This window comes from Phalacrocorax aristotelis, chromosome 1 (genome assembly GCF_949628215.1).
Source record: "Phalacrocorax aristotelis chromosome 1, bGulAri2.1, whole genome shotgun sequence".
Lineage (NCBI taxonomy): Eukaryota > Metazoa > Chordata > Aves > Suliformes > Phalacrocoracidae > Phalacrocorax > Phalacrocorax aristotelis.
In genome coordinates, this window is record NC_134276.1 from 134,800,190 (window position 1) to 134,827,837 (window position 27,648).

General features: G+C 42.0%; 1 protein-coding gene across 2 annotated transcripts; it reads right to left on the reverse strand.

Moving 5' to 3' along the window:
- Positions 1–267: 267 nt before the first annotated feature.
- On the reverse strand, positions 268–27,556 carry FOXJ2 (forkhead box J2). Of its 2 annotated transcripts, none has more exons than XM_075110427.1 (11): positions 26,512–27,556; positions 11,570–11,922; positions 10,990–11,064; positions 8,840–8,908; positions 8,336–8,476; positions 7,699–7,894; positions 5,460–5,786; positions 4,958–5,059; positions 4,304–4,504; positions 3,415–3,513; positions 268–2,847 (listed from the first exon to the last, which is right to left on the reverse strand). In XM_075110427.1, exons 2-11 carry the CDS (start codon positions 11,900–11,902, stop codon positions 2,759–2,761), a joined length of 1,632 nt encoding a protein of 543 aa, XP_074966528.1. In that variant the 5' UTR covers positions 11,903–11,922; positions 26,512–27,556; the 3' UTR covers positions 268–2,758. The 2 variants fall into 2 exon arrangements, with proteins under 2 accessions (XP_074966528.1, XP_074966519.1); XM_075110418.1 differs by having other exon boundaries at positions 7,699–7,897.
- Positions 27,557–27,648: the final 92 nt, after the last annotated feature.

The window sequence follows — 27,648 nt, forward strand, 5'->3', positions numbered from 1 at the left end:
TAAGCATTGGTAGTTTCCACTTCGCCTTTCTGGCAAGCACAAGTTGAAAGACTCACTGATCTCAGTGCCCTGAGAACAGCCAGCTGTGAGAACTTCCCAGTCTTTCTCCTGACATCCTAAAAAGTCTCAGTCATAAAGTACATATAGGTGTGGGCGGTTAGTTTAGCAACATCCACATCCAAATTCTGTTTCTACGGTAAGTAGGTGGGAACTGAGCCCACCTGACAGGCGCTGATGGAAAAAAATTCAATACTGGCACCAAAAGAGTTAAACCATAAACATTCACTTTTTCTTTTTATTAAGAAAGCATGCACAAAAATAAACTCGTGAGACCACGCCCCTCTCTCCCTGACCACTGACACAAAGCATGGGTGGGCCACACCACACTAGGGGGGGCCTGCGAGAACTCCTCTCTTCAACAGGCTGGCATCCCTCCCCTCCCTGTAGGCCAGTACCCACACACACTGCAGAGGTCCACGCCGCCCACCCGATGCCTTCCCACGCACTAACAATGCACATTTATTTCAGGGGCAGAGGAACGAGGCTAATTTGCACACTGACCGGCATGTATTTACATATGCAAATGAGGCGCAACTTAATACGCAAATGAGGCAAATATGCAAATGAGGAGCACTTGGATATGCAGAAGGAGCCATCTTGGTTTTTCTTCCGATGGTGTTTTCAGACTTCCACAGGGCCGGCTTTCAGTAACATCCTCTGCAAAGCACTAGCTGGCACCTACCAAAGGTTGGCTCTCATGGTTGTCTCTGGTGCCACTTTCCACAGAAGCCCATCACACATGCTTCCAAACTGTATCATTCCCATCTTGAGGCAGCAGAGATAACAACTGACTCCACGTTGAAGTTGGCTCTGGGATACCTCATTTCTCTTGGAAACGCTCAATGATGAACTGCCCCCCCAAACACACACTTAAAGAAAAAAAAAAACCAAAACCAGAAATGTCATACCCCCCCCCCCAATACAAAGAGACTCTGTCCACTTCCTTGACAATGATCCAATTGGTTTATCCCTACAGCAAATTCAAAAAGCAATGCTAGTTCCCCACCTTCCTGCAGTCAGAGTAGAGGTTATTACTCCCCTGCCCCAGGTCTGTCAAGCAGCCACAATGTTTTATTTCCATCTTGGTTCCCTTCACTGGTAAACAGGAGATAAGGGCTAGGGGGAGGCTTTACAAAATATTAAGAGGAAACAAGAAGTTTGGCAGAACAGAGCCATACTAGAAAAAAGGGGAACACAGGACACAGCACTGGGGAAGAGGCATCTCAACACTCACTCCTGCTCCTGTACCTTTTCCACCTTCCTGATTTGCAAGTGCTGACAAAACTCATCCTTTGGGATTTATGCTAGATTCCATCATCTCCCCAGCTGAACTGCAAGGGGTCTTACCCACCCTCCTCCCTTCTATACTACACTCTTTGACTGTTTGGTTTAAAAATCTGTGCCACTTCATCCTCTCTCTTCTAATGCACCTCTTACAAAAAACCACTTGGTGAGGGCCTCCCAGTTACTTGACCAGAGGATCCAGCCCCTTGACCAGAAGTTCCCTAATGCACCTCCATCTGAGCCAAAGCTTCCTCTTCCCACCATTCACTCATTCACAGAGTAGGAACCACTGACTGAGAATTTGCACCTATGCAACAAGGCTCCTGTCGTTGGCACTCTCAAACCACAGGCAAGGACAGTCTCCAAATAAATGAGGGGCAGAGGGCCAAATAGTAACTGAAAATATACTGATGGGAGAAGTCTTCCAAATTTGCATATACAAGTAAGAGCCTCACTACATATTTTGAAGAAGGGCTTGAAGGGGTGGGGTGTGAAGTTGCCAGGAAATAGAATTTGCCAAATCACATGTGACACCCCGACTGCTTCTTTTACCTGATGGGTATTGTAGGCTTCACCTGGAGACTGCAAAAGGCAATGTAGGAAATAGGTCAGGATTCCCTCAAAATATCTCTCAGTCCTCACAGATGGCACTGCATTCTGAAACCCAACTTCTCTGCTGAAGTACCATCTCTGCTACATTCTTCCTTTCTTCAAACTCAGGTCTACCCTCCCAGCTCAGCTCAGCTCTCCCTACCTCAGAGATTATCCTCTCTTTGTACTCGGGAACTCTACTTATTTTCTTGCTTTTCCTGCTGGTGCGAGAAAGTTCACAGAGCTAAGATCACCCCTCCAGTGTCCCTTTAGCCCCCTGACCTTTACAACATTTACGAAACAACATGACTACAGGCTCCCAGGGTCCAATAGGCTCTCTCACTCCAGTAGCCAATATGACAGATTCACCGGCCACCTTGAAGGGAAAGAGGGATTGTTAAACGCAAAATGATGGAGGCAGAGAAAGATGCACTCAAGGATTCAGCCTTCCGAGGTCTTTTCATGGCACCAAGGACCCATCTTTCCGCCCTCCATGGGGCACCACGCAACACGAAAGAGCCGATCTGATGCATCCGAGGCCACCAGAGAAGGGGGAGGGCTGTGCTCAATTATTGGTAATAATAATAATAATAACAACAATAATAATAATAAACAAAAGAAGAAAAAGAAGATAAAACAGGACGCAAGGAAGGGTTATCTTCGGCAGCATCTTGCGGTGGCTTCTCTGGCAGAGATAGAGAATATATATCTATATACAGGCAAGGCAGGGAGGCTGGGGAGGGTGGTGCTGGCACCATTCACCCCATGTCCCCCTACCCTCCCACGTCCTTCACAAAGGACGGGCTATCAAGTCTGTAACTCGCTAGGTGATCAAGTCCCAGTCAAAATCATCAGGGATTTCCTCATTGGCGCCTGCAGGTGGCCCTGGAGGCCGAGGGACCAGATGGTGAGCTGAGCCAAAAACAAAAAAAAAAGGAAGGAAAGAGAACAATTAGAATAAAAAAATGTAATGCTTTTTCACATGGGCCCTTGGGCAAAAGAAAACATAAGGGATTCGGGACTTCCAACAGTCTAACAAGCACGAACATTACTGGCATTAATTTCTCCCTGTCAGACAGCACCTACCAAAGTCTGTAGGTGGACTGCTGTGAAATTCTCCACAGCAGCTTCTACAGAGGTTAAGTTTCAGCCTCTAACTTCCTTACAGCTGACTGCTGATAGAACACAGAGGACTTCAACAGAAGATTTTCATGTAAAGTTCCCTTCAAGCAACCAGCTGAGGGTGAGGCTGAGCTAGATGACTATTAATGTGAAGTGAAAGAGATCAGGCTGCTGAAATCCTAAATCTTGCCAGAGCTATGGCAGAGCCCTAAATGGGGAGTCCCTTGCAGCCCAGGCTCCCTCTCTACACTCAGTGCTCCATTTGATTAGTAAGTGCTTCAGGAGACATTCACAAAGGGCTTGGGAACAGGTTCTTTAATGTTCATTGGTATAATATGCCTTAATGTCACCCCTTACCTGGGCGATTATATCCTGGAGAGTCCTGGGTGGAAATCTGGTACATAGGAGATGGCCCGGAGAAGAGATGGGGAGGCTGGGGCTGACCATAGGAGTTCACTGTGAAAAGAAAGGAATAAAAAAAAAAACAAAAAACAAAAAACAAAACCCAAAACCAAACTGTTAACATTCTGGTCAGCTGTCTTGGCCCTGACTGGGTGGCAGCTCAGCCACAGAGCAACTCACTCAGACCCACGGGATACTGAGGAGATGTTCAGCTGTTGGGTTCTAACTGCAAGCTATAGCTTGGTCAGGGATCTTGTTCTTGGAACCAGCAGGAGTTTCTCTATTGTTGTAAAAGAAGAAAATTTTCATCCAGAAGCACCACAAGCTGGCTCAATATCATCCATTTAGTTCAGCACTAGATGATACACACCGTCACAGTGGTATCAAGACCATGACAACCTCTGTGCTCTCCTCAGAGTGCAACTTCTTATTCCTTGTCCAGTCAGTATTTCTCCGACATGGGTGCAAGAGCTTTCTTCTTTACAGCTCCTACAGCTTCTGTCACCTGGAACAGCAATCTCTCTACCTTGCCATTCCTTTCTGTTGGTCAGCTACAAAAGACACCACCCCGTTCTCCTTTTATGTGTTTACTTTTTAAATGTATTTCTGCCTGGAGAGGTTGCCTGTCAATGGTACGCATCACAGTGACAGTCTGTCTAGGCCACAGACATAAGACATCCTAATTCTTTAAAAGCCAGAGAAAGCAGAGTTCCTACAAACAGCTCTGACAGCCCTGCCTTGCATTGCTTGGTGCTACGTTGCCTGACAAGGCAGAAAGTAGTTTAGGATATTCACAGAATTGGGTCTTCATTTTACATGTCACTTTAGTCTCCTTCCTAATTACCTTGGTTCATGGATTGCTCCTGTTTGCCACTGTTCAGGGCACAAGAATCAGAGATTCGGGGGGGTTGCTGTGGGCCAACCAGATGAGGGAGCTGACCAGTCTGGGTAAGGAAGTGATTAAGGGAGTCACAGAGGTTAGCAATATGGTGTTGATCCAGCGTCCAGTTCTTCCGCTCAGCCTGGCGCAGACTCTCCATCAGCTCTGCAGGGGACAAAGGACAATGTCAAGGACAGCACTCAGCTGTGGTCTTCCCTGCAAAGAGTTTCTATCTCCTACCCCTAAATCCTACCTTCTCCCCAAAAACCCAATTTCATTGCTTCGAATCTGTCACCAAACTCCTGGAGAGCTCCATATCTAGGATACTGTCTCACTGACTCAGGTAGGGGAGGGAAGAGTAGGAGGGAAAAATCTCAGTTAGCTTTCTGACATACTTTTATGAATTAATTCCCCTTTCCCCAAATTCTTACAGTGTTCAAATGCTTCAGGGTCTTTAACAGATCCTACGAAGGAGGACACCTCATTTTATAAATACAAGAGTTGAGTCACTGAGAAACCCATGGACTTGACACAGTTACACTGAAAAAAGATCTGGGCACAACACTCACATATTCTAGACTACAGCCCTAGTCACTGAGTCGCTAAACCAACACTGACCTGAGAATTGGGAGTGCTCAATGCTAGACCAGTTCAGCCGGTTCACCATCTTGAAGCTTTCCTTCAGGGAATCGATGTTGGAGCACCAATCAGGGGGAAATGCTGGAATTAAATGGGGACAAGATTATTCCAACAGAGACCACCCTTTCCCTCCACCCCTTAATATGAAATGATTAGCGCCTCTTCACCAAAGAGCCTGATGGTACAGTAGCTAGAAATCCTTTCTCCCTTCGAAGACCGGGGATGGCGTCTCCTTTTTCATTTAGCTCCTGACTTCATCCTGCATCCCTATACAGAATTCCAAACCCAGTGTGGATGCATCCTCCTTTCCTTCAGTAAGAAAGCAATTTCCCTCTCAGACTTCAATCATAACTGGCTTCCACCCTTTTTTCCACACACAACATAGGTGCTACTTAGGGAAAGCTCACTTGTAGAATTTCTGTCTGGGGGCTCCTCTCTGCTCTCTCTTCCTCAGCTGTTCCTTCCATCACCCCTGACTCACCAAAGCCAGCATTGTTGATTGAAGCCTGTGACTGCTGCTGCTGCTGGTGCTGATGTGGCTGCTGCTGTGGGTGGGAGTGTGGGTGATGTTGTTGATGCTGGTGGTAGCCTCCATGCTGCATTGGGGGTGGATGCATGGACATCACTGGTGGAGGGCCATAACCTTCACCACCCTGCTGCTTTCCCCCTTGGGATGGGCAACCCTCTGGGGTTGGAGTGTGGAGTGGGGGAGCAGCGCCCACTGATGAGGGGCCTTGCTGCTGCTGCTGCTGGTACATGTAGTAGTTGTGGTTGGAGGGCTGCATGTCACCAAGGAGAGAAGAGAAACCTGCCAAGTAAAAGAAAGAGGAGGGAGCTTTAAGAGCTGCCTGGTTCAGACCTCTGCTTAACTTATCCATCTTTAATTTCACACTGCTCATTCTGCTATTTATGAAGCTTTTGGAGTGCCCTCTGCAGGCTGCCAACAACTATCACCTACACAGTTATGCCCTCACCGTGCTCCAGATTCTGTCCAAAACAAAAGGCTCTACATCAGAGCCCCAGCAGGACTTAAACTTCTAGTACAGAGTTCTTAAAGCACTTAAATTCCTCCCTGGATTTTTCCTGTATTTACCAAAGTAACCCATGCTGTCCTGAAATTTTATACATGTGTTGTTTTCCTAGAAATGACCATTAAGCAAACTTAAACAAGACATTTAGAAAACAGATAACTTGATAAATCTGACTTGCTGTTTCCAAAAGCTCCCTTCAAGTTCCTATCTTACAAGCAGCTTAGTAGGGAACCTTCACAATTTTTCTCACACAGATCATTGGAGGTCACACATTCTACTGCTTTTGTACAAAGACCACACTGCATGCATCAGGGCTCCTTTATTACTTCCATTTCTTCTGACTCATTGGGAGTGTCATTTCTATCCTCTTGTATTTCAGCCATCCCCTACGTGCAAGAGCATCAGGTGTTCTCCATTCCTCCCCCACATCAGGAGCTCAGCATATCTCTTATGTCTGCTTCCTTGGTTCATTCTCCCCTTACGTTGTGGAACTTCCAGGAAAAAAAAAAAAAAAAAATCACACTGAAGGGCATTGGATGCCACTACCTGAGCTACCCATTTCTTGACCATCTGCAGGGAAGCCTCAGTTTTTCACTAGATCCAAAGTCAACCCTTAGAGCATCCTACACTGTGATAGGGCAAAAGGATGAATACTGCCATCCTGACTCAAAAGTTGCCCACAAAGTTTCCTCAAAAACTGCAAGTTTTCCTTGACTACCTTATAGCTGAAGACTTGGGAGAGGAAAAAAAGAACCCAACCCAAAAAACCACAAACCCAAAACAGACCACTGTTAATCTTTTACAAACAGAGGCACACACTGAGTCAAGGTTCTTCTCCACATTTTTGTAGCTTGCTCATTCTACAACATGTCACAAAACAGGCTCCTACTAGGAATCTCAAGTGCCAGCATGATGAAAGCTGTAAAAGTAATAAATTATTTCACTGCAAGTTCATGAGGCTCCTCCTAGAGCAGCAAATTTTGCCTGCACTGTATGATGATAGACAGTGTAGGTGAGAGGCTTATCTAATCACATATTCCTTTTTACAGCAGACTAGTACTTAGAAGAGTGTTTAAAGGCAAGAACAACAATGGAAGGTTTTTCTGAAGTGTTTTCCTCGGACATCTCATCTCATTCCTACAGCGATTCTGCCCTCTGGTGGCTGCTTCCTCAAGCCCAGAAATGCAAGTTATGAACGGAGTTGCAGGCTCTCTCTTCTGCGCTCTCAATCCACAAAGCTCAATTCTCCAAGGCCTTGTACAAACCTAGTTTTAACAGATCTGAGGAACGATGACTCTCCGCTCTCGTTTTGGAGAAACTCCACATGCACCAACCCCCCTCTTATGGTTTCTAGCCTGACAGATTGTGAATACTTCTCTGACATGCTTTTCTTCAGGACTTCATTTCTCTAAGCTTCTGCCATTTTAGTATTTGCTTCTGCATCAATGCAAGGTATTTTTAAATCATTATCCTCTTTATTCTGAGAGAAGTAGGGGAAGCAACAGATAAAGGACGTGCAGATTTCTTATCTGCTCCTGGCAGAACTAATTACAGCATGCCAAAAAAGGGAAGTCTGTTTGCACAGGCTCCTAAACAAGGAAAGATCTGAGAGATACCAAGGATAGATCAGTGGACAAGACTGTGTGGGCAGATACCTGCCCACCCCACATGACGCATATAGTTACTCACCGTGCTGAGAGGAAGATGATTTCTCCAGCATGGATTTGTAGAGATTTCGGAAGGACCAGCTAAGATCCTGGAAGTTGATCTCAGAGTAGGAGAACTTGAAGTCATGGTTGGTACTGTACAGTGGGGGTGGCACATCAGCCCCTTCACGGCCCTGCCCCCCTGCTACAGTAGAGGCAACATCCACAGGCCCTGCACCCTGCTAAGGAAGGCAGAAGTAAGGCCATTAGCTTGTGCTATGTTTTGTAATTTAAGACAGGGATCCAGAGACTAGATACAGGTAGAACATGCACTGATATCGCATATCACTCAGCTCATCTCCCAGCAAATCTTCCCAAATGCCATTTTCCTTGAGGAAGATCAACTACCACCTTCCCTCTGCAGCACACTGGCTCCAGCCTTTTCTTCAGCTATCTAGTACCATTATGCCTTTACCCTTATCCCCATCCAGCTCTTGGTTAAAATTCACTTCCTCCTTATTTTCTGTCTCTGCACTTTCAGCTTCTTCCCCTTCTTTTATTTTTGCCTCTAGATCACCATTTTCACAATTCACTCTCTTCTCACCACTTTGCTTGTCCGTTCATGCACTCCTCTCCTTTTACCCCACTATAAGGCTTCCGTCCTTTTCCGTGCTGCTCACCTGACTGTAGCTGGCAATAGGGGTGGTGCTCTGGAGCGACAGCTGAGGGGTGGCCTCAGGTGGCAAAGAAGCTTCTGTGCTGACTGGAACAGCCCCTCGGGGGCTTTTACTCGCCTCTTGCTCTGGGGAGTCTTGTGGTATCTGTGGATGGGGAAGAAAGAGAAAAGGAAAGGAGCAGAAATCAAAAACAGATGAAGAAGTGAAACTGCAGATGGGAAGCCACCTCCCTTGATGTAGAAGTTCATAGAAAAGAGGAGGACTGGGCCTTAGTCACTGAAGAGTCAGGATAAAGGACTCTAGACAAGATTAACTTTGCTACTGAACTGCAGCAACAAGAGCCAATCAGCAGGACGTCACACTAGTTCATTCAGTCCTAAACTTTTTCTCCCCATCCGTACACCCTGCCCCCAGAACAATACTATGGCCTGGTGCTGGAAGGACTTCTTGGAACAAGAAAGGAATTCCCACTCCTGCTCCATGCTGGCTGGAAAGAACACCACTCACGTCATCATCTGGAGGATGCCGCCTCTTGCGAGATATATCTGGACACGTATCTATTGTCCAATAAGAGCCCTGGAAAGAAAACCCATTGGTGAATGCATGATTAAATCAAAGAGCTTCCCAAAGCAGGGGGTTACTGACTGAAAGAATGCAGCACCAACTAAACATTAGGACCACAAGGACCACCCTCCAGAACATCAGACAACTGAGACTTGGGTGTTAGAAAGAGATTACTCTCTTGCATTTGGTTGTATTGAACAATGAGGTATGATGCTACTGGGGAAGGCAGAACGCTCTACATTTCCATCGCTCCAGGACAGCACACCAAGAGCAGCAAAGGATGTTTTGATCCAAGCTAGGCCAACTCTTTTGGGCCTGCGCACTCCCTTCAGTAACTTCCTCACAACCTGAATTTGTTATTGACTGAGGAGAACCAACTCAATGTTCAGGTCAGGCAGAGACAGCTAGAAGGATCACTCTTTTTCCATGCTTGTGAGACTCCACTTTTAGTACTGTGCCCATTTGGGGAGTTCCCAGTACAAGACAGACACCAATGTGCTAGCATGCATCCAAAGAGAGGCCACCATGATGGTTAAGAACTAAAACACACAGACTTATAGAAACATTAAGGTTGAAAAAGACCTCTGAGATCATCAATTCCAACAGTCAACCCAACATGATATACAAGCTTTTAACGCAGAGAGATCTGTTTAGCCTGGACAAGAAAAGGCTAAGGGGATCTAACCACTGTCTTCAACTGTGTAAAGAGATTATAGAGAAGACAGAATCGAACTCCTCTCAGAAATGCACAGCACAAGAATAAGAGGCAATAAACACAAGTTCTAGCAAGTTCTAGCAATTACAATTAGATATAAAGAAAAATTTCTTTACAATAATGGTGGTGCAGCACTGGAACAAGTGCCCAGATGTGGTATCTCCATCCCTGGAGATATTAAAAACTCAATGAAGACCTCAACAACCCAATCTAATTGTCCCTGTCTGGGAGGGGAGTGGGGGTGCATGTTTACTTCCAGAGGTCCCTTTCAACATAAAATAGTCTATAATTATGTCTTTTGTTTTCCAAATATAAAGAGAACTCTAGAGTGTGATTTAGCTCATTTTAACCTCCAATTGAAATGTGAATAATCAGTGACAAGCACAGGACAGGTTTTCATTATAAACCCAGCCCAACATGCCAATGAACACCTGCAAACATATACACTGAAGTCAGTTAGGATTTCCTGGAATAAGCCATATAATCAATAGTATTTTTGAGCAGTGATCTTCAAAGTTATACTACTTCCATTTATAGATGCCAACTGAGCACCACTTAGTCCTTTAAATATAACCTGAAATAAAAGGCCTGAACAAGTGGCCCTTTCTGGTAACTTTAGGATGGGGGGGGAGGAAACAATCTTTCTGTCTAAATACATAGCTTCTTGTCCCCACCATCTCTTCCTGCTTGTTCTTTTGGTTTTTTTTAACAGTAATAATATCTGCATGCCAAGATGCCAAGTCTTGGTTTTGCTAGCAATTCCCCTTTACAATCTGTATACACTAACAGAGCATTATTAGTCCTTACTTAGCCAACAAATTCCTAAATTCTTGAGTTTTACTTGCAAATGATTTCTACAGATTTGAACTATCTGATGGTGACATTCTTTTCCAACACCAAATATTTTGCAGTCTAAATAGGTAGTAGATCTGCTCTTACTTCCATGGATCTTGCCTCCATGAAACCATGGATGTGACCTCCGTGTCACATCATAGTCTTGCCATTCACCAGTAACCACTATGGTCTTTCATAATAGAACAGGTTGGACTAGACCCACATTTTACACATAAAGATCAAGACAAAAAAGAAGCAAAACTAATAAAGTACATTCAACCCAATTTTTTTCCTTCTTCCAGTATCTTTTAAGTCAGCCGAAGACCACAGATAAGAAAAATTATTGCTACAACCATTAAGGCACCTTTACAGGTTCCCTTTAAGTGTATGCTTCTGTAGCCAAAGCACTGCAGTAAATCTTACTACTGCTTCCATTTTTGCCTACACTTTAGGTTTCAAATTCCAACCATAAGTTAGAAAGGGCAACCCCGGCTTATTCCCTGCAGTTTTAAATTGCTTACCCAGGAGCATGCAGATTTCTTACCTTCCCAGGATCATCTCTCGGACGAGGCACCTTCCGAAAACATTTATTCAGAGAGAGGTTATGACGAATAGAGTTCTGGTGAGAGAGTAAGAGATACAGGTAAGTGCTACAACAAAAACATCCAGCCTTCTGGGTATGCCCAGGAGCAGGCAGAGAAAATAGAAGGATGGTGCATAGTCAAAAGCCAAAGCTTACTACCTGTACCTGGAATGGAGCAGAACAGAAGCTGCGTAAAGAAGAGGGATGGATTAGGATTAATATTATGGGGCTGAACCACCTACACATCTACGGAAGGTACAATGAAAATACTATCAGGTGATGCAGAGGTTGGTAGTGATGTGGGGTTAGGGGTTGGGGAGTGGTGTTTGTTTTGTTTTTCTTGGTGGGTTTTTTGCAGGCTCCTTCTTAAGGACCTACCACATACATACAACAGAATTCCCAGAGAAAATGGGACTTCCAGCTCTGCATTTTCTCCAGTCAGTCAACTTAGTTTCACATCTGTCTTTCTGTTTTGCTCAGTATTAAGAAAATAACTCTTGTTATTAGACAAAAAGGGTACTTTCGCGATGCAAGTCCTCACCTTCCAACCAATACCAGCATTTTTGTAGTAGGGAAAGTTGTCACAGATCCAACGGTAGATCTCACTAAGTGTCATCTTCTTGGCAGGTGATGAGTTGATGGCATATGTGATCAAAGTGGCATAGCTGTAACGTGGCTTCCCATCTTGGTGAACTGCAGCCTCATCCTTACTCAGGGTGGCATTGGGATCTGTCGGTGAGCCTGGAGGACACTTTCGGGCAGCCCCTGGAGGTCCTGCTTGTGAGGAACCCCCTAATTTTTCAATAGTAGCCCTTAAAGTAAGCTGTGGGAGCCAATCTATGGAAGTGAGGCTGCTTTCCAGGTCAGAGGCCATGATGCTGGAAGCAGGAGTATCTGTGAGGAGAAAGGAGCAGAAAGGGAACTCCTGAGATACAAACAAGGTGAACCCTAAGAACAGAAACATCCATTTGCATTGCTTTTCTGCTCCTCCTATCACAAATACCTGTGTGAAGATCATCCTACTTCATATACCTTATTCACAGCCAGACAGATTCACCCTAAAAGGCCTATGACTGTGTCTGTGGGAGGACCATCCTTACTGACAGTAGCTGGGACAGTGCTGATGGCAACACTGCTAGAACAGCCTTAGCCAGAGCATCCCCACTGTTCCCAGGTAAAAAACTAAGATCTATTCAAAGGAAATGGAGCCTTTTCAGCAGCTGTATCACATTCACTCCTTTACTATGTAAACAATATAGTGTTGGGACCCTTCACCAAGATTACCTGTAATCCAGTAGATTTACTGTGTTAGGAAAGAGGAAAATCATAGCTAAAAGGGAATACTCCATGCCATATACAAACCAAAATTCATTAGATCATCTGGAAAAGTCATGTCTGTGACTATCTTAATTTGGGGGAAAATTAACTTCTCTCTAAGGCCTAGCCTCTCTTTTTGCATCAGGTGACATTATAATGAATCTATTCCTTAGAGCTAGGATTACATATCTCATTTTAAAACACCAAGATCATGCATAATCCTATATATAGATAATTACATCTACCATGCGAGGTGGAACAGACTATATTAAGCTCATAATAGTTAAAGCTTTGCCTACCATAACCCATTTTTCCTAAATATACATGTCATGTTATTCAATTAAATCTTGCTAATTCAAAACATTAACAGGCAAGTATTTTCCCCAAATCTGAGACACAAGAAAACTTACTTGTCCAAAATTACACAAGAAGTTTGCCATAGGGTGGAAACAGATTCGGGATCTTTCCTCTCATAAATATTGTATATTTCCCCTCATAAAACACACCTGTCCAACATGGCTAGCATTTGTATCCAGGGTTTTCTACTTAACAAATATTTTACATGAAGAAAATATTTAGCAGCATGAACCTGTATGAACTTGTGCACTTAGCACACAAACTTGTATCCTATCTTTTGTAGTAGTCAAGGCAGCATAAAGACCATAATTCTTACTCATAATTGGATGCATCACTACACTAGGAGCAACCCCTTGAAGTCTGGACTGAGGTAGCTAAGCTTCCATGGCCACAACCTGCACTGCTCTGCACTTATTCTTTGCATAAAAAGAAGAATCATGTCTTGAAGGGCTTTAAGTTCTGCATCTTTCATTTTTGAAATTATTCTTTTTATAGGATTAGATTATACAATCTTTGACCATGCAAGTGCATACAAAAGGTAAAGGCACAAACACATGTGCACATACTTATGTACACACTCGTGTAACAAATTAAACACATGCATACATGTAAAAGGGAACAGACCGACATGAACACACTCTGCTTAGGAAAGATTCATCAGCAGACACCTCCCACCAAGCGCATCACTCAGATGAGTGGATCAGATGAGACAGGGAGACACCCATCTGCATGAATATCAATTAGATACTCATTCTAAAAATAGGTATTTGACAATAACACAGTGTGGATGCACAGATCCAGAGACAGATGCACCCTGCATTTTGACAGAAAAGCTCCCGATTCTTCCCCAACAACTGTATGCATTATGCCTTACAATTCTGCACCAAAGTGCTCTCAGCACAAAAGCACTTAAGAGTCTATGCTCCAACTTTTCCTTTTCATGCATGTGCTCACCACACCTCTTAGGGCTCAAACATCTGCACAATACCCCAACAAAATCCATCCCTCTACTACCACAGCAGTGGCTCCGAAGCCCTGGGCTCAGAAGACACCTCCTAATTACACAGCTAACATTATTACTCACACTCATATGCACGCACAGACTGAAAGGTAAAATTGCAGCACTACAGTATCTGTAGTAAGTGGAAACATTTTTCTGTCTGTGGAGGAAAGGAAAAGCCCAACTGCTGCTAACTTATCTATCTACTCATCTGCCACACTATCACATATGATAACGATGACTACTTGCTACCCAGCTAACTAGACGATAGGAGCTGCAAAAGGCTTTCCATTATCCACCCTCTGCAAGCTGTTGTTTATTGAATATAGCTCTTTTTGGCTGAATTGATTTAATCTCAAACACTTTCAATTAAAAAAAAAAAAAAAAAGCAGCACTATTCCTTCCCGAATTATACAAAAGGTAAAGCAACAACGTTTTTTCACCCAGTGGACGATGGACAGACCACCAAGGTATCCACGTAACTGAAACACAGTTACATTTGTATGGTAACTTTACAGGTACAGCCCTCACTAAAACTTGGCAGAAAACAAACATGAACTAAGTATCAGCTGAACGCTTAATTTTTTAAGTACTCCTCATATAAATCTTAATTTCCACAGTGCAATCAAAGAACAAATTACTGCTGCTTATCATACGGATGTTAAACCATTATGAAATATCAGTTGTGCTAACAATACAAATCCAAAGTAAAATAAACACAAATTTCCCAGCCACCCCCCCCTTTTGTTTTTTTAAGACAAGCACAGAAATCAAGAAAATTAGGTTATAAAAGCCTATGGCAGGTTAAGATACCAATCTGAAACACCAGAAATTCAAGAAGCAGCAGCAAACACTGGAGTTTTCAGACCTTCAGATTTGCCCATATTATGTCAGTAGAGCATTTGGGATGATTGGCTATGCAGTGAAATATAAGGTTGATATGCCACACACCAACTGTCAGATACATAAACTTTTGTGCATTTGTGTAAAATACACTTGTCAGGGAGACAAGCAAGGTTAGAATTGGGTCACATTACGCCCACACTAAGAATCTGAAAATTTTCATTCCCTGGTTTATAAAAATCTTTGACAAGTAAAGAAAATCCCAAAATCTTAAATTAAAAAAAATCTGATTATACATATGCACCAATCACCCAGTACTGAAACGACTACTTTTCAGTAAAATACAGCAGCTTTTTAAGAACACATACACTATACAGTAATTTAGGACAGAAAGTAAAGACTCAGTCCCAGTACAAATCACACGGGAAATTTCAAAGCAGTGAAGTAAGATTCACATGCACACACACACCCCCCAAGTTTAAACTTCATCATGTTACTGGATTTATAAGTCTGTGTCCTGGCAATATGGGATCTGTAATAATCAGGCATAGTCAAAATTCAGGTGAGGTGACAATTCCAGAACACTGTCAGTGCAAAAATAATTTGGTGTAATTGGCTACTAAACTATTTGAAAGAATACTTACTATAACAGTAATAGCTGCTATAATTTGTGCTGCATATATCATTCACCTGATCCAAGCAGTACACCAGCTTGGCACTACTTCATGGTATGATAAAACAAGACTGCAGCCAAACCAGAGCAGCTGATGATTCTTCCAACTTTCCCTTCCCAGTTTATTGCCTGGCAAACCTTCCTTCAAACTCTTCTCTTACGATCCCACTCAAACAAAGAAAAAAAAACACTAGTGACTAACAAACACATTGATCTGAAATCAAGGGTGTTTAAAGAAATCCTACCACATTAGCAAGCCAGAATTAACTTTAAAAAAATAAAAAGAAAGTTGAAGACCAGAATTTATAACCTCCTACTTTACATGGTAAATTGTATCTGTTTATGTATTTGGCTGACTTTAAAAACCAAGGGTAAGGTAGCCAAGATATAACCACAATCAACAGCTGGAAATTGACTGCAGAGTCTTCATTTCTCAAGCACTAACTACTTCCAGTACAACCCCAGGTCAAGACAGGTCAGAGAGATGCAAAAGTGACAGCCAAGCACTGATCCAAAAGAACAATTAAACAGACGAGAATCTGTCTAATTCATAAGGAAAACTTTTAATCGTTAAAGAAAATCCTAGCACTGAATACCTTTTAATACCTCTAATTCACTTGAGATTAGTAATACTTCACTACAGCTTTCCAGGAAAGCTACTTCCTTACTTTGAATATTTGCAACTAGCAAATCAAACCTCAGGCTGAAAATGCAAGGAAGCCTTCTGTCTATCAGATTGTACTATCCCTGCCGCTGGACTGAAGAAATCTGTACTTTGCCTGCCCTGCTATTTTGCAAACGCTTGCTCCAAGCCAGTCAGATCTTATCCAAGATCACTGCTGCTTATATATGAGGAATGAAAAATGTATGAAATGTGGGGAACAGCACTCTAAGGGTCATACTGAATGCAGTTAATAAACATGTATAGCCTGAAACATTCTCTAAGGCTGAACTCAAAGGCTAGCCAGTCAGAATCAGTTACGACTGAAGCAGAGTCATACAATGAATGAAACTATGGTGTGCACGGCCTACAGAAGATGCATATTCTAGAATAAATATTTACATTTACTTTCCTATATTTACTTTCACTGTTGCTTTATTTGCTGATATTCCAATCCAGTGAAACACTTCTGGGAAAACAGTCAAAGGAGACTCAACTTAGGTTTCTCAACATAAACTCGGAGAAGTAAGAAACACACAACAAACTACCAAGCAGAGAGAGACATTGCTGTAGAACACATCTAAAAATAAGGCCACTTTTATTTAGGTGCCTGAAACACAGATCCAGTGATCTAACAAACAATATCTACCTAATATACTCAGAGATGCACCTAGCTTCTGAGGTATTTAACAAATAAAAAACCCTCAAACCCGACAAACTGGCAAAAAAGAACCACTTGACTGCGACCTTTCTGAAACACAAAGGTGTGCAGGATGTTGCTTTGAAAAGTAAGGAAGAGAAGTAACACACAAGACCACCACATGCATGGAGAAATGAACAGCTTCTACTTTAATGGAAAAAGGCAATTTTGACATACTTGTGTAAATTACACATGCAAGAAACCTGTACTCTTATGCCAATACAGAAAGGGGAAAAAAATCAATTTTGCTAACTCTGGCAGGAAGAGAAATTTGCCATTATAAGATATGTGCTTTCTTTCAAAAATAACAAGGTGTGAACTAAGAGGGCAGGACCAAAACACTTAAAAATCTTATCTCCTCTAAGCAAACATCGTCACTGAGAGATATTTGTTTCATGTAAGAAATCAGAAAAAAGGGATACTGATTACCTGAATAGTCTGTAATTGTATCCATCATTTTGGTAACTACTTGTGAGAAACCTTCAGGAAATGTTTACATTTCTGGAATCAAATCCAGAAGGAAGAGAGAGGCTGCTGGGTATTGTTCATAAAATGAAACTTAACCTGGAAGGAGTGGTAGGTGTCATGTTAGTATATCAGCAAACCAAAAGAAAAGCACTGCAGTTTGAAAGTACACGTCTGTCTGCAGTGCCATGAAAGGCGGAAAACCAGTCCCTGAGGTAAAGAGGTAAGAGAAATTGTCATACCCTAGAACCATGTGTCCTCTCTTTGGGAGCAGTAGAACAAGCCAAAAAACATTTTCCCAATACACTATAGGCTTGCAGATATGGTAATAAGGGGCGCACAGTTCTCACTCGTCATGAACCACAAAGGAAAAAAGAATTAAACCAAAGGAAGTTACTGTCACTAAGAGCATACAGCATAGTATCACCCATATTAACATGAACTGCCACAACCTGCACCTGTCCATGTCAGTGGTCTGACTCTATACCACTACTCAAAACTACTTCATGTGCAAGACAGAACGGCTTTGAATGTTCAATGCTATTTTGTGTAAAAGAACACAGGTGGTACAGTAATTATGACACTCTGAACTGGAAACTTGCTAAAAGTTACAACACAGCACACTAAGATGGTACTGAAAAATCAGGCTAACAGGAAGACAAAAACTTCTAGACCATGTATAGCCTAATATAAATCTTTGAACTAATTGTTTTGTTATCATTGTTAAACATATATGGTTTTCTTTTAACAAACAAATCTCAACAACATAAGGTTCATATTAAGTCTCAGGGTAAAATAAAAAGAACACAAATTTGTTTTCATAATAGTTACTAATTACATAAATACTATAACAGCACATTTTAACACAGGATCTTTCAATTCCCTCCATTTTGTGAAAGGTGCAGGAGCAGGGAATAATTTTGTATTTTGAATTTAGTGAATGAATGGCACTGACAGTGCATGCATTCTTGTACTAATGAAGCACAAAGTCTTGTGGGGACTATAAAGTCACCAAAACCCTGATGTTGGAAGTGCATCAGGATCCAATTCCAAAAGCAATTATGTACTAGTCTTGTATGAAACTGACAAAATGGTATAGTTTACAAAACCTGACCTGCTTATTTAAACTTATCAACAGATGGCATTACAGCCAAAGTCTAAAATATTTTTGTGTCAAGGGAAACAGTATCTTTACAGGCATAAAAGGCTGGGATCAAGCATAGCTAGTGCCTTGCCAGATTTTAGTAAGACCAACTAATCAAATATTTTTGTCTGCTATATAAACATGCAGTAAAAATGCAGAGAGAAATAGTACTCAAACATTGCAGAGACCCCTCAGACAATCTGGAAATATGTGTTCAAAGTTAAGATTAGTTTGCTTATTTATGGTGCTGCGTAAGTGAAAATGGGGAATATGTAACACCTGTCAAAAGAAACAGCAAATGATATCGAGAACACTGGTATGACTAAAATACTTCTGAGCCGAAAATTATTTTCTTTGTAATAAGACTACTATAAAAGATTTATTCTATTAATAAGCCGAATGTCCCATGACAACCCTCCCAATAACAGATTTGAAGTAAAAAGTAAGCCAAGCACTTTGAAGAAGCACAATGAAAATACATCATCACAACAGAAATGTCTCTACAGCATCCCTCCACGCGCAGTACCACTACTCAGTATTTTACCATTGGAAGCAAGAGCTGTAATTCTAAACATATGCCAAAGAAGGCAAGAGAAGTCTTTGGCATTTGCTTTAAGAATATTAACAGAACAATTATTCTTATACTGAGAAAGGTATTGGGTATTGGTTTTTGAATAATTCTAATTTATGAGCACATATCTGCAATGAAATTTTCCCTTGGAAAGCAGAAAGTCTGTGGTAGAGAAACTGTATCTAAGATAAGGTATTTCCCACAGCCTTGTGGGAGCACCCAGGTTGAAGAGAAGGATTTCAGTTTTAAATGCCTATCAGAATCACATCCAGTATCAAACCTTCAGTACAAGATATGCTAACACTGATATGATACCTAGATTTTCTCTGAAATTAGAGACAACATCAGAATTAGATCAGCATGCAGAGTATCTTGCTCAGATCATCTTCACATTGTTGCAAAATAGGTACAGAAACACAGGTAAAAAGATTGCAACATGCACTTATAAATGAAAACTGTGTTCTTATTCCCATTAAAAAAATGAGTCTATCAATGAAAAATTACTGTTAACCTTGCAGTTTAATAACAGTAATATTACAAAGCTTCTAACATAAGAGAGCTCCCAGGGCTAAATGAATGCTAGCCAGGCATAGTGAAAATGAAAATCTGACTGCAAGTGGTCAGAACCTGTTCACCAAAGGCTGAACCACTGAAAATACATTAGTCAATATAAACTCTGTAATAGTTGCTGAAACAAGCCACAACCCATTCTGTCCCACTTGTGGAAATGGTTATCAAGCACTAGGAAGAACTAGGTACTGAATTCATAGAAAATAAGGAAATTGGTATCAAGTGCAGATTAGTCCGATACCATGTGGCCAAGATGTACATACAGCAGATGCTCCCAGAGTTAAGATTACCAAAGCACTACAGAAAAGCCTGTTAAAGAGGAGCCTGGAAGCAAAGTGCAGCTGAAACTGAAGTTGGAGAATGATCAGAAGAATCAAGTAATACGGTGTCAAGCTCATAAATTAGGTCTCAACCACTGTTTTAACATAATTCCTTTTCACTATTCTGTCAGCTGTTAATTCAAAATTAAACTGACTGAACTGTCTTCCAGGAGACAAAACACCTGACAATCCCTAGCCAGTCTCACAACTTGTAAAGGTTTGTACAAAGCTTGAAGGTCAAGAGTATTCAGAACCACACTGGCAAGTAACACACACCCATTAACAGTTTCTTCTGGCTTAAAACGCTAGTATTGCTACTTGGCTGTCTGCATCCTACTCATAAAATGCTCCATTTTGTGTATTATCCTCAAACTAAATCTCCTGTTCATTTCCTTACAGGTACTGAAAGAAGTCCCTTTCTTCCACACACATACTTGCCACAGTTGCCACCTTTTAACTGCAAGTAAATATTATTCTGCTCTAACCCTGACCTTCCCAGTCTTTGAGATGTGTCCCTGCTTACCACAATCTTTATTTACTTTTGTAATCATCCTTCTTAACAAAAGAAGCCAGGGAGAAGAGGGTACATGTAATAAGACAACTACAGCTGAGTATCAGTTGGACCTCTTGAATAATTTTCAAATATGCAAATAAGTAGTTTCCAGTATGTCTGGCCCCTATTGGCTGGCAATTTTCCTATATGTATCAAGGTATGAGTCAGCTGAGGAAGAATGTGAAGAGATGCTCATGCAAGAAACGGAAAAGCATAATGTCACACCTGTGTTGCTGGCAGAGCAAAGGACAGCAAGAGACAGTGACAGATAGGGGAGAAACATAAATGGGAAGGCCCCTTACAGTGAGTACAAGAAGCTGGAACCTTATGTAGTGGGTAATAGCCAACAAACAGACTTTTAACAAGACAAGAAGGTAACACCATTGTCAGATGCCAGCAAGAAGAGCTAGCAGTAACTGAGACAGTAAACGAAGGACAAAGCATACGGGTTACCCAAAGAGACTGAGGAAGAAGCAGCAGGAGATTCAGGCCATGAAATTGGAAGATGAGCCCCTATCCTGTATGTGCAGGGCAAGAAGAGCACAAGAAGCCCCTATAGGCCCAACTGAGGAGGCTCACAACAGAGGAAAGCAGGAAACAAAGGGAAATCTCAAAGGAGCTTTCTGGAGTTCCATCTTGGCCTCAGCGATCTTAAACTTGCAGAAAATTGTTCAAAAAAAAAAGATGTTAAAGTAGTATGCCAAGTTGCATAATTTAACTTCACTGGCATGAAGGAGGTACAGAAAAGCAAAGAGAGAATACCAGAGCTTGGTCTTTGTGTCTAACTTACAAAAAAAAAAAATATGGAGGAAGGTAAATAGCTTAGTGCAGAAGCTACTGAATGAATGACTAGAACAGTAGGAGGGAAACCAGGAAAACAGTGCCACAGAAGTCAAAGGAGGACAAGATTTCAAGACTGGGCATGATCAAGTGTCAAAAACAGCAGAGGAGCCAAGAAGGATGAAGATGGAATAGAGATCTTAGGAGAAGCTTCAAGGGAGTCAGAACATCTATACTTAAGTCAACTCAAAAAGCAGTTTTAGGCTGCAGACATGGTACAGGATCTCTCAGTTTTGGAGTCACGGTGCCTCCATGAAACAAAAGTTAATTGGGTCATCATGCTTTCACTGTTTCTTAATGGCACAAAAAGTGGCATATAAAGGTTTGGAATTCAACATCACATTGTAATTAAGGTAACCATCAGCAAGAAGAACCAGCCTTTATGAAGTGTTTTTCATCCTTATACTTTGGAAGCCTTATAAAGAGTCCATAACCTATTCCAGGACAAATGGGAAGCTGGGCATGGAGAAGCACGCAGCCTAAGGTCAGCCAGCAAAGGAGTGGCAGAACCATGCAGAGAACACGGGTCTCCCAAATCCCAGGCCAGTTCTCTACATGCAAAGTTTGTCTGCTTTGTTCAGGTAGAAATAAAGGGAATTTCAGAGATAACTATTTTAGCAGCTTGTTTCTTTTTCTCTGCAAGTTCCTGATGGGGAGGCAGAATTGTTTGGGTTTTACTTAACAATAGTTTTTTTGGGGAAACTGAGAATTCAGAAACTTTGCTCCTTTAATTTGTGACCACAAAAAGTTCAGATTCCTTCCCAATTATTCAGATGTGAACTTTAAACAGTAATTACATATTTCTGCTATAATCAGCCACAGTCTTTATACAGCAAAGAGCATAAACAAAATTTGAATTGCTAATTTAAAAAAAAAAAAAAACACAAAAAAGCAAATATTTTTTTCCTCGAGGTATAAAAGCTCTCACTCATCCTCTCCCCCTCCCTCATTCCTCAGTCTCTCTTATACATTAAAAAAAGGGCCAAAACAGAACACACGGTCCCTTATTTCTTGACTTCACAGCAAGTAAACTGGCCAGCTTAGAAAGATAAGGAATGAGATACTGGACTGTGCACAAATTGTTCGCCCCTATTCTCAAAACCAAGATCCTGAAGCACTGGAAGGTACCAAGGAACATTACGCAAGTGCTCTTCATTCTAACCAACTAAAATCCAACTATTCCTGAGGAAGGGAAGGGGGCAGGGGAGAAGGGAGGGTGGGAGAATGAATGAGTCGGATTATGGAGACAAAGTGCCATTCCCCAGCCTAGCAGAACTGGATACTTTCAGATGAACAAAATTCTATTTATTATATAGTGGTAAAAAAAGAACAGGTTATGGCAAGAAACATCAAGACAACAACCATATATCCAATGAAAGCCAAACCAAGAACAGGTCAAAATACAGGTGTGGAAGTAAGACCAGGGCCTCTGAGAAAGGATTCCTGGCAATGAAGAATCCTAGAGAGGAGATGAGGGATGCTTGCTTGAAGAGAGAAGCAGCATTTTAGGCATACAGGACCAAAGGACAGAATACCAAAGGGACAGCATGGAAAAATTAGATGCAAAGAGCAGTACAGAGAGAACTGGGAGGAGGAGTGGGGTGTAGAAGGAAATGAGAGTAAAGAAGCAGGCGGGGTGGAAACACGCTGGGCCTTAAAGGTGCATGAGGGGAACCTGACCATGACTAGATGCTAGGAAGCCTGAGATGGGATCAGGAAAGGGTTCACAAAGGTCAGGAACAAGCAAAATCTGTTCCTTGTCTACCTTAAGACACCAACTCCAAGGTTCATAATAGGATGGGATAGAGGATGGGGCAGGTCAAAGACAGAAGGATAAAACAACAGTCTAGTCCACATCTTGGCAAAGTACCACAGGACACGACGTTAAATGGGTCCTAAACTCTGTTGTGAGGTCTCCACGTTTTGAAACATTCCCAGTATTTTGCATTTTCATTTCAAACTTAAAATTAAAATTTGCAATTAATTGTGAAAACATACTGCAGCACGCTTGCTCTCACTCTGTAATACACATACACAGACTGCCTTTAAAAGTGAAAACATGAGTACAGGGCAGAAATATGTTATAGATTTTTAAGTTCATCACACGTCCCTTAGAAGGAAGAAGGAAACAACAACAGCAAAACAGCAAGCAGCAATATTGGCTCCTACCAAGATGATAAGCATTTGGAGGTTGAATGCATCAACTGGATATTCTTGCTAAAATAACATGATGTGCAATGTCCAGCAATACAGAGATTTAAATGCTTTTCTTTAGCCTTCAGAGTTAACACAACTGCAGAGTTCAAACATTTTGGAGATGCCATTTTAGTCTGTCCATTAATCTGGGCACTACTTATATCTTCAAAGTTGTATTCCAGACCAAAAATGCTAGAAACAATATTTTTTAAAGTTTCAATTCTGAAACATCACTCATCAACAGATTCTGCAAATGGAACACTACAAAACACAGAAGATTCTGTGTGAAAGTTACTGGTTACAATTCTACCCAAGGTAGGGAGAAGCAAACAGAAAAATGAGTCCAAAAGCATTGCATCTTTTGGTTGCTAATGACCAAGATGTAACTCCTGTCTGACAGCTGTGTAAAATGAGGTAACCATCTCAGTCCTGCTTTTGAGGGACAGCTGTCCATACCACAGTTGCCATTAACCATACCTCCTTTCTGACACTTGGCTCTTTACTTCCAAGGATCCAGACTGTGATACAGGCTCAGTCTCCCACTATATGAAGTTTAGGGGGGGAGGTAGTAAGAAGAGATACCTGTACCTCTGGGGCAAGAAAAAACTTCTCCATAGACACTGGCATTCTGCTGTATTTTTTTTTTCCTCTCTCTAAAAAAAGTACTACACTAGTCACAACCCCATCTTGGACTGGGAAATTATATCCAAACTCCTCAAACTGTTTATTGTATTTCATTCCAACATTTCTGACTCCTTATTCTATCCTAGAAACTTGCCTACAGAACCAGATTTCAAGGTAAAACCCAAGACCTTACAGAACACATACTTAAACATTAATATAACCTCATGATCTTTCAGTAATGTAATCCTTTTCCCAAAACTCTCTAGACCTTCTCATTTCATTTTACTTAAGGACTTGACCTGAGAAATGCCACATGCTCAGTTCTCAGATGGGAGCGGAGCACACACAGGACAAGATCAGACTGCTTCAACTTTAAAAGTCAACTTTTGGAAGAAGCATGAATGCCCAAATTTAAATTTACAAACCCATACACACATAACTTAGTGTCTCTTAGTCAGATGTTGAAGACTTCATTGCTTCTGTTAAAGTCAACTCTATGTTCCTGGGCACTTACAATAATTAGGCTATTTACTTAGGTACCTAAATGTGGTTTTTAAAGTCTAATTTTAGGTGTTCAGGCTTAACATTCTTAATGCAAACTCTTAAAGACATAGCACTTTTGTTTACATGTGTCTATAAAGTACATTGTACTTTTATAAAGACAAATAATACTCTTTTTTATTTTATGGATACTTTTGTATTAAACAAATGGTACAAAACAGCTGCACTATTCCACCTCAGAGGAAGCTGCATTTTTGCCTGTGATGAACATTTGATGTAAATACCATCATCACAGTGAAGAGCAATGCCCTCTAAAAATTATTCACTTCCTTAAATTTATCAGTATGTCATAGCTTTTGTATAGCTGTGTTTTAGACTATGAGATCTTCAGAGCAGAGTTTGTCTTAATTCTGTGTTTCCAAGTCAGCACCAAATGCCCTGTCAGCAATTAACAAATAAATAACAATTACTCTACAGCATAAGACTTTCAGCCTTGTATGTCTGCAATAAATATTTAAGGCTCAGGCAGCAAATACAAAATCTTAATCTTTATCATTAATAATGAAGAAAAAAAACATTTCATATACAGAAAGATAATTGTGAGAGAGCAGAATTTTGTAAGGCTGGCATATATATTCTGTGAAATGCCCTGGCATCCATCAGAGCCAAAAGCACTTGAAAAATGTCAAGTCATTACTGTGAGGAAGGGGGCAGTGCAAGGTAAATTAACCTCAAGAGCATGAAAAGTCAGTTACCCCCTTGAATGTACAAAGGCCAAAATGCCTCAGTTATCTCTTCCCTTGTGCTACATAACACAGCTGTACCCAAAATAGGCTGATTGCATAACTAAAAGGCAACAGGTAAGGAGGGCATCTAACAGTACCCCCAGAACGTATGTATGCTTCATGGTTCAGCCTTCCCTTGGAAACAGGCACTTTCTGAAGCTACAGATAACTGCCAAAATGGGGAATCACTATGGAAGGACCTGGCATCTTTTGTCTGATCTTGCTAGCAAATTACACTAAGGAGTTCCTCTTCAGGGACTCCCTGTTAACCACTCTGCTCCCAAATGGATTGCAGAGGGTTCCTGTCCTGGCCAAGGACCCTTTGATCTTGGATTTCCTCACTGCAGAACAGAAACGGGAATATCTCAGGTGAGAGAGCCTCGGGCACGATTCTTCTGCTACGGGAACCTGCTTTGGCTTCATTTGAGATTAAGTCTCCTTCGGACTTGATTTCTCAGGAAATCACCACGTTAGTGTCAGAATACTCATTTGCGACTGGAAATTAACTGCCTCATTTACAAAAAGCAGCCAGCTTGGCTCACTATGGCACTAGCGTTAGGATTCATATTCCTAGCCCCTGAACACAGAATAAAACACAGATGAAGGCTGGTGGCAACAGAATGGCTTCTTTTGGCTTTCAGAGCAGGTTCCGCTAGCTCTGAAATCCACTGTCAGAATTTTCATTTTCAGACCCCTGAGCACCACAGAACCCACTCTCAAGGGCACTCTTTCCAGAATTCATCCCACAGCCCCTAGGTACATTAGCACACACATCTTGGAGTACTAGCACTGGGATCTGTATGTTCAGCTCCCGAGCACAGCAAGGTCTGCATCGCACAATGATTTTATTCCCACAGTTACAAGCATAGTAAGACCCACATGGAGAACAACTGACACTCCAACCCCACGGGTGCATTCTTGGACATTAGCCCTACAAATCACTGCTCCTGTCTCCTCAACACTTTTTTTTTGGCCAGTATTATCCTTTTCAATGACCCCTAAATGACAGAAATTAATTTCACACCAGTGATGACAAAGGCTGAGTCCAGAATGAATACACCAGTGAAAGAAAGTAGAAGGGAAAGGGCAGAGAGGTTTCTTACAATTAAATAGGGCTAAGGTCTGCAATAAGCTATATAGTGAGGGGAAGAATCAGGTCAATTCCATATAGTATATAAGGGAGTTAAATGAGAAAGATGGAGAAAGACATGCAGAAAAAGAAGGCTGGGCAGAGGTTCAGAAAGAGAGAGGAAATATTAAAAGGAAAGCACATACAGTGAGAGAAGAGACATGGAAAACAAGGACAGAAGGCAAAAGAGAAGGACAGCTAGGAACAGAGAGGTGATATAATGTGGTCACTCACTCTGTCTGGAAGATTTTCTGGAGGGAGGTGGGTTATCTTCAGAGCTGATTTCTGGGGTGCTGCCCTTCACACCCCTTCTCTGAGACTCATCCTCAGAGTGTTGCTGTCAGCTACTCCAAGAGCTTCTTCAAGAAATATTTTGAGGGCGAAGGGATTGTGGATGAAATCAGGATCTTGAGTATTAAAACAATCTGCTTGGGATTGTCAGTCCCATAAAACTGCTGGTTTTATCCCAGGATGGATATCCTCTCTCCCTTTTGGCAGCTAACTGCTAAAGGGGTGTTCCCCTAGGAGACAGCCTTTTCACCAATTGTCAGATTATTTCAGGGATCAATTCCCCCAACCTCCCCCTACCTGTCAACCTCTCTTTCCTCTAGGTGCAGCTTGTCCTTAAGGGTGGGCAAATCTCCTTCTCTGAAAAAATTCTTACTATCTCTGCGGATAATTAACAGCAAAATCTGCTATTTCCTTTCCCTGTAAGTGGGAGATGTGTCTTCTCTTCTTGCACAGGATATTTGAAGAAAATGCTCTTGAGATTAGGGGCTGAGGGATCTTCCCTGGGATGAAGGAGGATGAGGTCAGTGTTGGAAATTACCTTTATCTCCAGTGGTTAAGAGCAACTGCAAAAGGAAAGAATATCTAAATCTGCCTCTCCTTTCTCTGCCTTGCTTTGCTTTCTCTGCTGCCTGCTGAGCAGATGTAAATAATTAAAATTACTAGGTAAGTATCTTGAGCTCCTGCCTATTTCTGTCTTGGGGACTGCCTCTTTTTGGCATACGCGGTTTCTTCTGTGAAGACTCCCCTGTTACTACCTGGTCTGGGGAAGAGCTGTCTCCTCTGCTAGGGGAAGGAATTTCCTCAGTAGCAGGGGGAGCAGGCAGTAAGGGTTATTCTCGCAACCCTCAGAAACTGGGGTCTGAGAACACCTCTCCCATAAAGGGGTACTGAGGGAGCTCCAGGAGGCTCTATTCCACAGCAAGAAAGAGCAGACCTATTTCTAGTTACCACGGCAAAGTGCGGGGGGCCTCTGCCCACCCTTGGGCTCGTTAGTGGGGAAGGGGGCAAATGTTAAGGTCCCCCACCGGGTGCGGAGAAGGGGGCTGGCAGGCGGGTGCGCCCCGGCCTGCCAGCGGGGCG

Excerpts from the sequence above, each read along its gene's own strand:
- FOXJ2 (XM_075110418.1), bottom strand. The coding sequence starts at position 11,902 with ATGGCCTCTGACCTGGAAAGCAGCCTCACTTCCATAGATTGGCTCCCA. Across the intron at positions 11,065-11,569 it reads ATGCTGGTATTGGTTGGAAG|AACTCTATTCGTCATAACCT; the intron begins GTGAGGACTTGC and ends CTCTCTCACCAG. Across the intron at positions 8,909-10,989 it reads CGAGAGATGATCCTGGGAAG|GGCTCTTATTGGACAATAGA; the intron begins GTAAGAAATCTG and ends TTTTCTTTCCAG.